General features: G+C 38.0%; 2 protein-coding genes across 6 annotated transcripts; one reads left to right on the forward strand and one right to left on the reverse strand.

The window, feature by feature from the left end:
• The first annotated feature begins 17 nt into the window (after positions 1-17).
• Positions 18-8,558, forward strand: LOC108675842 (protein arginine N-methyltransferase 6-like). Of its 5 annotated transcripts, none has more exons than XM_018163890.2 (5): positions 18-218; positions 1,996-2,100; positions 5,743-5,857; positions 6,795-6,956; positions 7,661-8,558. In XM_018163890.2, exons 1-5 carry the CDS (start codon positions 165-167, stop codon positions 8,548-8,550), a joined length of 1,326 nt encoding a protein of 441 aa, XP_018019379.1. In that variant the 5' UTR covers positions 18-164; the 3' UTR covers positions 8,551-8,558. The 5 variants fall into 5 exon arrangements, with proteins under 5 accessions (XP_018019379.1, XP_018019389.1, XP_018019373.1 ...); XM_018163884.2 differs by lacking the exon at positions 18-218 and adding an exon at positions 1,468-1,698; XM_018163900.2 differs by lacking the exon at positions 1,996-2,100.
• A 31-nt stretch (positions 8,559-8,589) lies between these two features.
• Positions 8,590-12,214, reverse strand: LOC108675867 (actin-related protein 2/3 complex subunit 3; the record flags this gene model as incomplete). Its single annotated transcript, XM_018163917.2, is given in 3 exon segments — positions 8,590-9,188; positions 9,481-9,676; positions 12,184-12,214. Coding segments are annotated over 2 exon segments (255 nt in total). The 3' UTR covers positions 8,590-9,030.
• Positions 12,215-13,164: the final 950 nt, after the last annotated feature.

A 13,164-nucleotide genomic window follows, 5' to 3' on the forward strand; every position in this document is an offset into this window, starting at 1 on the left:
CGAAAAACAACACACGTTTGCAGTCAGGTCACTCAGATGTGTTTCAGGAGTTCTGTTCTAACCATTGAGGCAAGAGGTTCCTTGTGCTGAACTCCCGTGACAGTAGCCGGCTTCGGCCGGCTGCTATGTCATCTTTCTAGAACTATCTTTCCCAAACTTTGAAAATGCCGTGCTGTCCCGCTGACCCGCTCCGAGGCATTGAGCCAGCGGATGCCATGGTACGACCAGCTATAGACTCAGGTAGTTGTTGTTGTTGTTGCCCCGCGCCCGATCCCGGCGTCATTGATCCAGCCGTGGCTGGAGCCAACGCACGACCGCAGCTGGGTCCCTCCAAAGGAGGATCTTTGAAGTGTTAGTTCAGATTTATCTATAGCCGGGAGAGGAGGAGGCCAGCCGTTGAGCAGAACTTGTGGGTGGTACGAGTCGATGGCAGGTAGTGGTTAGTGTCCCTAGGTGAGTGGTTAGTGTCCCTAGGTGAGTGGTTTGTGTCCCCAGGTAGTGGTTAGTGTGACTAACCACTACCTGGGGACACTAACCACTCACCTGGGGACACTATCCACTCACCTTGGGATACTAACCACTACTACTATGGAGGTGGAGGCTACCATTCCTCCTCTGTCTGTCCACCACAAAGAACTAATGTGCAAGTACTACCTCCACAGTCCGCCTCATGCAGTTACCCCAGTGTCCTATTGTGTCAGATCTGTTCTTTACAAATTTACCTCCTATCATGCCACAGAGGACATCATTACTAACCAGCTTTGTGTACCTCACACCAGGGCTATATTTTCTACATTACAAATCCCAGTTCCTTGTCTGCTCTCCTCTCCCATTATCTCCCCACTCAAAGAAACACTAGCACCCACTTACAAACAATTCATCAGAACAGTGCTGTCATATGCCAGCCCCACCTGGGCACCTGCACTATCCAACACAAACATACAGAAACTCCAAACATTACAAAACAAAGCACTATACCGTACTGTGATTATAAAACAAAGCACAACAATAATCACAGGCTGCACACAAAGCACCCCCATCAAACACCTTCATGTTGAAACAATAATCCTATCCATAAAAGCACACTTTGACAGGAGAGGAAAACAGTTCCTAGCTGCAGCCATGAACAACACAGAACACCCATGCCACAACCTGCATGACCACCCACCTACACACAGACAAATAGTGCAAATTCCACAGAGATACTACACCAGCATACCAAACACAGTAGGTACCCCACCCCAAGGCATTACCAGCATCAATAATACACACACACAATTATGACACAGAGAACGCTGGAGCTGACTGGCAACAACTAAGTTCTTGGACACCCACCACCTGACATAAGCAGCACAGAAACCCAGCCCTCAAGATTGGAGAGTATACCTAGCTAGGCTGCACTGCAGCCACCACCTTTCACTACAAACATGCGCAAACAGAGTTGGTCAGACAGACTCGAGACACCTGTCCATCCAGCCAGGAAGCTCCCCACACAACCATGCACACTTTCCTGTAATGTCTGATCTGGCAGGATCTCAGACAACACAACCACATAACCTTGGCCCTACAGCTCTGGAGCAACCCCCCTGTTGGTGGTGTTGTACTTGCGTGAGGAAGGCCTCCTGTAAAAGGAAGACAGGGAACCTCAACAAAAATAACCATACCACCAACTGCTTCATCAAATGCCTCCTCAAACTGGTCATTAGCATTACATTTTATTTTCCACCATGCACTGACCTCATTCAGCAGCTTCCAATGATGCACTAGCACCCGTGGACTGTTTATACTATACTCTCCTTGTGCGTATACTTTCAGCTGGCAAAACTGGGAGTTTGAAAACTTGCAGTAAATAGTAGCCCAGGTAGCTTTGTGTATAAGCAAGCACCTTAACTCACAGTTACAGGCATCTTTGAGATGAGACTTGAAAACTGTACATGTTAGCTCATTTATTGTAATTTATTCATGTATTGTCAGTGCAAAATTTTTTTTCTACAGAGACAGCACAAGTCAGTTCCCTATATCAGCTACATGACTATGAGAAACCACGAAATGGCAACTCTGTCTGATAGAGAATACTTCACTTCATATGAGGATCTTGAAGTAAGTCCATAACTCAATCTTAATGCAGCTGTTTCCACATTGCCATTTTAAAGTTTATTTTAAATAGCTTTGAGAATGTGGAACTATAAGCTCTGATCTAGTAGCCCAACATCCAGATTAGAAATTGAATACTTATTTTTAGAAAATTGGGGCTCCAAAGTGAAATTTCAATGAACTTGAAATTTCTCAGCTTGATTGTGCACTTTTGTTAACAATTAAATTGGCATGTAATTCATGCTTGAATCTACCTGTACATAGTAAAAACAGTGATAAAATCTTACCATCAATGCCACTAACATAGTTTTGATATAGTTTCACATTGTATCTTTAAGGGGACCTTTTGGGTCCTGAAAAAATGGTAATACTTTGGATTGAGTGCATCCAAAAAAGGGCATTTTTTAATTATATGTTTTTTGAGGTGTAGATTAAGAATCTGAAATTCATTTTTGGCGGTTGGCATCGGAAATTCTTAATGGAATCTGTCTTGGACTGAATTCGAGGCTACCTAAATCTTCTCTTTTCAGCCAAGTAATGGTGAACCCAAGGACAGTAAGTAAGACATTCTTGATACCTCCAGGTTTACTGCCGGAAAGTTCGACCGTAAATCTGCACATAATAGAGCAGATGTAATACTCGAAAAAACAACATGAACTTTTAATCGCACTGAAAAATGTGAAATTAATAGAAAATGGCAAAAAAGGGCTTTTTTAAAAGTTGATAACTTATGCAAACCACATGCTACATATCATGGCACATTTCATTTGATTTTAACAAAATTATCTAGCAGCTCTAGAGCCTCAATTTTTTATTTTCCTCACAATTTTTCTTTTATGCATGTTTTTCAACATTTTAAAAACTGTCATGCGCAGAAATTATTGCATGTACGTCCATGGTTGTAGCTTTGTTGAACGCATATTATTTGTAGCTTTTAAACGAGTGCAAACACTTGGTAATTAACGAGAGTAATGCTCTTTATATATACAGATTGTTAACAAATGTTCATTTTAGATATTTTTGAAATTGCTTATGCAAAAACTAGAGCATGCCCAAACATTCGGTTTGCTGCATTAGATGCACCCTTTCAGTAGCTACAAAATGAGCTAAAAAAAACAGAAAAGCCAAAATTTTCAATTTATTGACCCAAACAGTCCCCTTAATAGAAATGTTTATTATGTAAACAAATCTGAACCACAACTTCCTATAAACAGCTTTGTACTTATGTTGTAATTCAACCCTACAAATCATAGTTCTGACCATTATTATCTATATGGCTTTTAGTGGCATCATTGACATGCTGATTCTATGTGCAGTATCAGCTGCCTGCAATTTTTGTGTCATTGATGGTAGTCATTGCTTGGGAAGAAGGCATATTTCAAGCCTGCTCTGCATGCTCACAACAAGGCATGGCCATGGGGTAATTTACTTTGCAAGCCATAGCTAGAAGCTTACTTTCCTGTCATTTCTGGAGTCATGAAATTTCTGCAAGATGAATCCGCTCCTAAATATTAACAGAAGTGCATGATCTAATGTTGCTCATGCCGCCTCATGGTGAAATGTACTTATTTTTTTAACATTATTTTTTGAAGAGCAGGAAACTAGAAAGCTATAAATATTAAGTCCTTTTCCATATACTAACTTAGATAAAACATTAGATCTGTAATCCAACTGAAAATATGTCTTCAGCCATTAGACTGGTTGATTTACAAAAAAAAAACAATCTCCCTCCACCCATTAGCTGGTATGCAAATGCAGGTACCGGTAGTGTTCCATTTTTTGCTGCCATTCCACTTCTTCTGACCATTCCAATTGGAAGTTTTTGGAACTTGAGAAGCTAGGTTACACAGAAAAATTAGCAAAATTAAATTTTAAAAACTTACACACCTTAATTGGATTTTGAAATGAGATATTGCATTGAGTTTTTCCTTTCAAATGAGTCTTGTAAAGCAATAAAATTGTGCCTTTCTATTGGAGATCAAAGTGGCTAAAGTTTTCAGCTGGCTTGTTTTTTTTTTTTAATTTTTGCTTGACTGTACTCTATCCCCTATGTACAACTCATTCTAATATTCCATCAATGTATGTATTGAACAAGTTCATAGTTATTGATGGTATTGAATAAAGCTTGAGGCTGCTAAGTACCTACTGTTCATATGGAGCAATGACTAGTTAACAAGCTAGTTGAATTTAACTGAAATTCAAATCTGCCTTTCTTCAAATTTAAACCTCACCCATTTTATAGTACTCTAACTGTCTCACTCACTTCTGCAGTCAATTTCCAGAAACTACCTATGAAATTATAACTTTCTACACAAGTTTGTGCACAGATAAATTCAGTTCTAGTTTAGCTTGTGGACCTTTGCCATATTCCAGTCTGATACATACCTACAACTTCCACACCTACATATATTCATGGTTAGGAAGATGCAACTTCTACCAGTCATTTATGCTACTAACACAAAATTTTATTAGTTAAAATTATTAAATTGGTATTGAAGACCATACACTGTAAATGATGACCCATTAATGGTCAAAGATGTCGAGCAGATATGCCCAATTTAAACCTTAAGATTGAATCATCATGGATAGTGCTAGCTGAAACTTTCAAAATGCATTGGTATGGATTCCTCCAAATTATCATATGGTCAAAATTAGCTAGAAAATTCTAAATTTGTAATTTTTATCCAGAGATATCTGTATCTATTCCAAAACACAGGCAAAGTAGATTAACTTATATTAACTACGGTAATAATTGCCAATAGCCTTGCCAATGAACCGCTTTTATCATTTTTGAAGTTGATTATCCTAAAGATTGATACATTTTACCAAAAAACACATTAACAAGGTCAAATTTCATTTATTTTTCACATGAAAAATATATTTTTGGCTAATGCCATGAGGCCTTGTTAACATTAAATTTGATCAATAAGAATAATATTGCTTTGGGAAAGTTAAATTAGCAGAAGTAGGTATTTGGTTGGTCTCTTACTCAAAGTAACTTAAAATTTCAGCTAGCTGTTTTCATTTTGAATATTTGTAGCCCAGTAGTATAGTATTGTTTGTGCATATTAAAATGATAAATATCAAATTTCATGTCCTGTTAACAATAGACTATCCTGGATAACTCTTAGAAGATTTGCAAATTATTTATGTAGGTAGGTACTCTTCATTACTCACAAGAACTATATCTCTTATGAAAGTACCAGTACTGTGTAAATTTGTTAACACATTTTGGTTACATTTCTAAATTATACTTACAGTATTGGTGCTTAATGATGCAATGTTACTACTATTCTTAATTTTTTTCAAACTTCTCATTTCAATATGAAAGCAAAAGGCTCAAAAGCTTATTTCATTTACTGTATTTGTCTCTTTTGCTGGCACTTGAAATTTCTTGTAATAATAATACCTCTGTAGTATACTGAAATCATTTATTGACTTGATGGATCATGTGGATTACAATGGTAATCCACATAGTAATCCTTGATGTTGATTACAAAAGTAATACATTATAATTATAAGAAAAATACTTCAGTGTTCAAAAGGTCTGAAAAATTCACTGTCACAACTGAAAACCTAAATTTTTACGATGTAACTAACTAAATGGTGAAGAATTAAATGAATGAATGACTATACATTTTTTTGTAGATACACCGGCTTATGGTGGGAGACTTGCCTCGCACAACAGCTTATCAGGAGGCAATCAACCGCAACAAACATTTGTTCCATGGGAAAACTGTCATGGATGTGGGAGCAGGGACTGGTGAGCATTTTTTCTGCTCATTATCTGAATGGATGTGGGAGCAGGGACTGGTGAGCATTGTTTCTGCTCATAATCTGCATGGATGTGGGAGCAGGGACTGGTGAGCATTGTTTCTGCTCGTAATCTGCTGTTGAGTTTGTCTGACCTGAGGCTGTGAGTCGGAGTGAAATACTTTGATGGTCACGCTGGTATAGTTACATCCAAAATGAGTATCTGGTAATTAATGAGCTAGTAATAATTCAATCTTCTATAGGTATTATCTATCTTGTTCACACACAAAGTTCTCATTTTCTTAGTTTTGATACTAGACACAAATTTACAATTTGTGTTCACGTAATAATTCAATCTGCTATATTATCTATCTTGTTCAAACACAAAGTTCTCATCTTCTTAGTTTTGATACTAGACACAAATTTATGATTTGTGTTCACAATTTATTTTATTTACCAAAATTTTGTATAAACACTAACATAGGTCATTCACTCAAACCTCTATTCTGCTTGTGAGTTCGCCAGTTTTTCTAACTCTCTACTTGGGCAACATTCCATCCCGAGTGGGATGGAATGTCGCCTTGCTGTTTTTTTTTTCAATGTACAATTCTCCATTTTTCATACTCATCTATACACTGCTTAGTGACCGTAAACACTAAAAATTATAAGGAACAATTTTTTACTTGATTTAAAAAATGTGGTCGTTAAAGGATTAAAGATGAAAGCAAAAGGCTCAAAAACCAATTTCATTAACTGCCTAATAATTATGGTCACTTAATAATTTAGCTCAACTATTGGTCCCTTTCAATCGTTTTTCAACGTTTAATATCCCTATTGAAATAGCCACAAATTAACTCTTATTTGTTATTTCTACCATTATTTAGACAATTGTGAATTATTTAGACCATTATTTAGACAATTAGAACTACAGACAATTGTGTGAGCAGGAATACTGTCTCTGTTTGCCGCGGCTGCGGGAGCCACCAAAGTCTACGCCGTGGAGGCCAGCGGTACCGCTCAACTCGTTAACAAAGTTGCCAAACAGAACGGTTTTGATGAAGTTATTTCAGTCCTGAATTGTAAAGTTGAAGACGTCGAACTTCCTTCTGGTAAGTAGTAATCATTCTCAAGTATTTTTCTGGGACTAAAGCAACGTGGTTTGTAAATTTTACTAACCTGGCTTTAAAAATCAGACCATTATGGGGATGCACTGTTGAATTAAACATGTACGTGCACTTATTCGAATATACCACTACTATGTATTTGTCAGTAATGAATTAATCAGATGTAAATGAGTCTCATTCACAATTACTCGTATTTCACAGGTCTCAGTCTTTTTACTTGTTCAAATCTTTAGGTTAATTGTTGGTACTTACTTTTTGTACCAATGAAGATATCGCGTGTCGATTCGCTCGTATTGGATCATCAAGGCACCTAATTTGCAGCATTCAATTTTTTTAAACAACTCTCATTGATTCTGACTCTTCAAGCTCCTCAATTTTTAAGAATATAAATGTTATATATGCATTTATGCATATATAACATATAAATGTTATATATGCATTTATGCATATATAACATATAAATGTTATATATGCACTGTGATACAGGCAGGTAGACTTCATTCTTGGTTAGATATAAACTTATGTGATGAAATCCAAATTGGCACTGAAGCGTGAAATAAAAAGCAACGGAACATATCCTGTTATTGCATTCGATATTTTTCATGGAGTCTGAACCCATTCATCAAGTGCAGAATTTGAAACTCTTTTCGTAATTAATCAGCATCGAGTACGTCATAATTTTTTTGCAGGTGTGAGGATCGACGTGATGGTCTCCGAGTGGATGGGCTTCTACTTATTCCACGAATCAATGCTGAACAGCGTCCTGGCTGCCAGAGATCGTTTCCTGGCGGAAGACGGCGTCATGTTTCCTTCAGAAGCTCGTCTCTATGCCTGTCCATGTTCTTTACAAGGCCTCTACGAAGAGAAGATCACATTTTGGAACAATGTGTTTGGGTTTGATATGTCGGCTGTAGGTTCTTCCGTGTTGGACGCAACGGCCAAGAAGCCAGAAGTTTGTGTAGTGAAGCAAGATGATCTGTTGGCACAACCTGTATGCATAAAAACCATCGATTTGAGATGGGTAGAAACGAATGAAATAACAAAATTTTCAGAAAACACTTTTGTAAGCATTACCAAGAGAGCACCTTATCATGGGTTATGCCTTTGGTTTGAATGCGATTTTAACGGCTTGGACTACAATGAAAATGGTGATAGCATAGGGGAGCTGGTAACGCTGTCTACGTCACCATTTTCTGCGCCCACTCATTGGAAGCAAACTGTCGTTACACTCGGCGCTGCTGGAACTGAGCGTTCAAGTATCGGGCCAGAAGACGGGCTGCAGACGGACCATGACATTGCTGATGACACAATACGCACCAAAAGCAAATTCATTGAAGTAGAAGAAGATGAAGTGATAGGATGGAGATTAGAATTTGAACAAAGTGAAAGCAACGCACGGCACTACACAATAACGTTACAGATGCTTGACCCTGAGGAAGATGAGCATCCTGAACCCTGCTCATGCGGCATGGCACGCTGCTTGATCATCGCTAAATTAATTGAAAACGAAATGCAGGCTGCAGCAGGAACTAAATGTAACCCTGAGCCTGTGGTTGTCGAAGAAACTGCGGCCAATTAGTGCTGTTCGTCTCAATCTATACGAAAAGAAAATAAACTCTCCGTATAATAATGACATTTTATTTCGACATTCATTAACACGCATGTGGAATGATAAACATTAATCAAGCAAACGAAAAAATCAAAGGCGATCATTAACTTGTTAATAGTGCTTACAGGCAGTGCGTATAAAGCAAGTCAGAGTCCACGCTAAGTGGTCAATAGGCACAACACCAACTATACGAATAACTATATAAATAGAAGCAACGTTTAGCACGTAATCTAATTTAACGGAAAAAAAAACAAAGCGAATGGTACACAACTAGTGCAGCACTGAAGATCATTGAACCATGGAATGGAGATCTCACTAACCTAGGCATGTATGGGCAACTCATGAAAGGTAATTGTTAACAATCAAGCGGTAAGCATTTAGCAATGACAATCGTAATATTATTAGAAAACATTTTGCCATGGGGTCCATTTCTATGGCGAAATCAAATAATTATGAAGTTGGCGCGAGCAGGGATTTGTCCATGAATTTCTTTCTGGTGAAGCAGAGCCACCACTTCGAGGGTCGCCCGTCAGGAGTGCTGAAGACTTTCTCGCACACGCGAGCCCCCGTCTCGTGACGCAGCTGCAGCAGATACTGCTGATACAGCTCTGAAATGACGGCAATTCTTGTAAATCGGCTTCAAAAATGTATGTGAACTTTAGCTCTACTATTCGAACTAGCAACACAGATGGATAGACTAATGTCAAATATAAATTCACAATATATTCATACTCTTTGGAAATTAAAGTAATCACAGCTAATCAATCGATTGGATTGCGTTAAGGAAATTTGATGCTTCTAAAGCTGTCAGAAGATAACATTCGACTCCGCAACAGTAGGAAGATTAACATTTGACTCAGTGACACGAGTAGGTAGAACAAATATTGCTCAGTTCATTACCGGTTTCTTGTTCGTTCTTGGGCTTGGCATAGACCGCGTTAAGAGGGAACGACGGCTCGCCAGGAATGGGGAACTTGGAGATGGCGAGAGAGTACATCTCCGTCTGGCCCTGAGCTTTGTCTTTACACTTGCTGAGTCTGCGCAGGCACTCCGTGATGTACAGAGTGACGTAGATCAGAGTGCGATCACATTCACCCTGTGAAAGAAATGCAGATTTAGAATCTTTTATCAAATACCGTACGCAAAATGGGTCTGAGTACTTTGTTTTAATAGCGTGGACACATCGAAGGCTTAGTTTATCTCCATGGTAACATCAAATTGATGGTTACAATAGTCCACAATGCACGATTTATGTTAAACACTGATTATGTAACCGTGAGGAAATTTAAGAGGTATTCTTCTAATAGAACTCCGAACTATAGAACTTTTAAATTAATATTAATTTCATATTTTTTGAAAACAGCGTTTTGATTCTTCTTAGTTGGCATGATCCATCTAATTTACTGATGGAGACACAGAAACAGAACATACTAAGAATGCGTCCTATCATTAAAAATCTGCTACATATCTATAGAATGGACACCAGACTCCTGCTTTTTCGAAATATCAGTTTTGACATAGACCTGGACAACGGACGAAACGAAAAAAATAACAAGGCCAAGGAAAAAATGAGATCTCGGAATTGAGTTATAGATCAGGAAGACAATTGTGTCAAGGATTTCAAAATGTGCATCCCTGATATTATGAAACTTCACGAAACAGATGCTGTGAAACGAGACGTAACGTTACCATACGAGACATTATCCTGAGGTACGAGACACAGATATTCCGTTACGAGGATAACCAAGTTAAACATTGGATCATTAATGAACAGGTTAGGTGACGTTCAGCTGCTAAACCAACCGGCATTAATAAGCACACTTGACCTGAGTAGAAATTGGCTTGGTGCTTGTACCGGGTTCTATATTCGCAGCCATTATTTGAGGTCACAACTTGTCGCCAGCCAAAAGGCTTATACGCGAGACCATTAGGCCAGGTTCACACCACACTGCCAGGCATATGCCAGTTACTTTCCAGTCCAATATTCTGTAATGCATTTCCATAGAAGCATCCACACCACGGGCATGTCAGGTGTCATGCACGGCTGATGTGAATGCTTATATAGAAATGCATTAAAGAAAATTGGCCTGGCAGGTACCCGGCAGTATAGTGTGAACCCGGCCTTGTCGCCTTCCAGTATTTTATGGAGTGTGCCAGCCAGAGACAGATTAGTTTCAGTCATTGTCATTAACATAAATATCAGGCACCCCAACTGTATGATTAATTCGTTGTTAAGATCATCTACAGTCATTAGTGGACAAACTAAACTAATCGAAAGCGAGTCTTGCTATTTAATTGCATTTCAAACTGATCAAAGTCTAAACTCGTCAAGATAGAAACTCGTCTTGCCGCAACCATCAGTTGAATGTTCAACTTAATGTTTATGGCGGATAAATTAACGGCCGTCAAAGCCGGGCCAGGTAGGTATGTATTTGAAGGTCAGGACCTATACTTTCAAAAAAAGTTAAGAGATCGTAAGTTCGTCAGCCAATCATTGACGGCCTGTCAAGAAAAATCCACCAATCATAGACAAGAAAATAGAGCGTAAGTACTTACGTTCACTTAGCGAATTTTGAAAGTATGGCCCCAGGTAACAAAGAGTTATTGTCGGTAGACAATTGCTCAGGTCTCCCTGTGCTAAACGTGAATTAGACAAATAGTTTCAAAGTAAAATTTCCAGATAGACGAATAAAAGATTGAAAATAGAAGTATTTTCAATCAAAGAAACAAACCTTGCTATGTATAACTATATTCATGAATACGAAAGATAAGAAGGCAGAAAATATATCAATAATATTTTGTGCAGTACCAAACATTACAAGAGTTGAATGTTAAAGGCAAACCATTACTCCTTAAGTCAACGTAAATCTCAGCTTGGAATTTTCATCAGTCAATCAAGCGGCCCTTATGTCACCTGACCAGTTAACGGCGGCCACTCGTCAACAGCGCCTGAAGCAGCAAGTATTCCTCTACAGGAGACAACTAGCACTGTAAATAGTGGCGCTTAGCACTAGCCACAGCAAGTGGCTGCACCTTATGAGTCACCAGCTTGGTAGTATTGGGAGATATTGGACGAGATTTCTTTAGCCCATCCAATCAGCGATGATTCACAAGATGACAGAAGGGTCAACAAAATCGTTTTGCAAAGTTAAATATTTAAACTTAGATAGCTGACGTACAGTAGTTTAAAAAATCTCTGAGTGGTTCATAATTTGAATATCATATTGATGATAACCTGATATATTCGTATTGTCTCGTTAGGTCCCGTTTATAAGATGCATATGGAATACTGAAATTATTTAAACTTCTATTTTATGCTATACGTCTCGTCTCGGTACCGTCCAGGATTTCCACAAGAAGTTGAAAATTGTCTCGATTTTTATAACTAATTTGGGCAAAGCTTCTTGCCTTGTCTAGGATAAACAGTCGCCAAACGCAGGAGTCTAATAAGTCACAACCAACTCTTTAATCATTGCATTTTATACGCGGGAATAATTCTTTCTATATTCCTCAATACAAATCTTGTCTAAATACAAAATTTCCAGTTCTTTCAATTTGTAAAACACGAAAAAATGAACTGAGTCGCAAGAAAGAAGAAGCTACCTTGACTTCATATGTTCTGAAGAAGACGTTATATAGGTTCATAGGTTCTTTCTATATTTCTCAACACAAATCTTGTCTAAATTCAATATACAGTGAGAGACCTTACCGCACACGATCTCCAGTTGTCAATTCAAGGCAATTCTCTTACACCTCAAATGCATTTAAATAAGAAGAAATACAGTAGTTTTCCAACAATCACAGCTATGCCTTTCCAAAACACTAGCGACTATTTGGGCAACAATTGGAGATTCCAAAATTTTAGTTTTAACCTTGGTACTCTTTTTGAAAAAAAACTTTCATCTAATCGCATTACTGAACTCAAAATGCCCCCTGGTCTAGTCTGACAGGCATGAGAAAATCTTACCAACATTCCTTGTTCCATTCAAACTTGTTCATCAGATTAGCTCACATGTCTCTCTAAATTGAGTTGTAATGACAACATTGATTGCACTCCATCAGAAGGAAATCGAAATTTTTATAATTTGGAGAATCTTAGCTTCAAAATCCCAAGCCCAGTATTTTGCATATTCAAACAACAGGCTCCAGTCTGCCCAAGTTATTACAATGTCATTGGTAATAAGATTAAACAGGCACTACTTCGAAACTCATTTGCAATCTTACTTGATCATTTCAGGAAGTGGGATATGATTCATAATAAACCCAAACTGTAGTCTGGGAATGATGTATTGCAATATTTCATACACAAGAGTCTCTCTTTCCCTTCCTAATGCCCAGGATGGTTAACTAACTAAACCAACCACACAAAACCATCATGACATAGGTAATTAATTTAGCTCTGAATCTAATCATTTTAATCATACACTTAAATTATTAAAACAGAATTCATGAGAAGTTCATTTTTTTCCATTGTTGAAACCATTCTACATTTCAACTTGCAAAACATTCTGCATGTTGAAATGCAGAAGTGTAAGGGTAAAGGTCTCACCTTACCCATGTGGATAAGGTGAAAGTGAAAATTAA

The sequence above is a fragment of the Hyalella azteca genome, unplaced genomic scaffold (genome assembly GCF_000764305.2).
Source record: "Hyalella azteca isolate HAZT.00-mixed unplaced genomic scaffold, Hazt_2.0.2 contig5724, whole genome shotgun sequence".
NCBI lineage: Eukaryota > Metazoa > Arthropoda > Malacostraca > Amphipoda > Hyalellidae > Hyalella > Hyalella azteca.

Coding starts and splice junctions, on each gene's coding strand:
- LOC108675842 (XM_018163884.2), top strand. CDS start 1,516: ATGTCTGATCTGGCAGGATCTCAGACAACACAACCACATAACCTTGGC. Junction 2,101..5,742: donor CTTCATATGAGGATCTTGAA/GTAAGTCCATAA, acceptor ATTTTTTTGTAG/ATACACCGGCTTATGGTGGG. Junction 6,957..7,660: donor AGACGTCGAACTTCCTTCTG/GTAAGTAGTAAT, acceptor ATTTTTTTGCAG/GTGTGAGGATCGACGTGATG.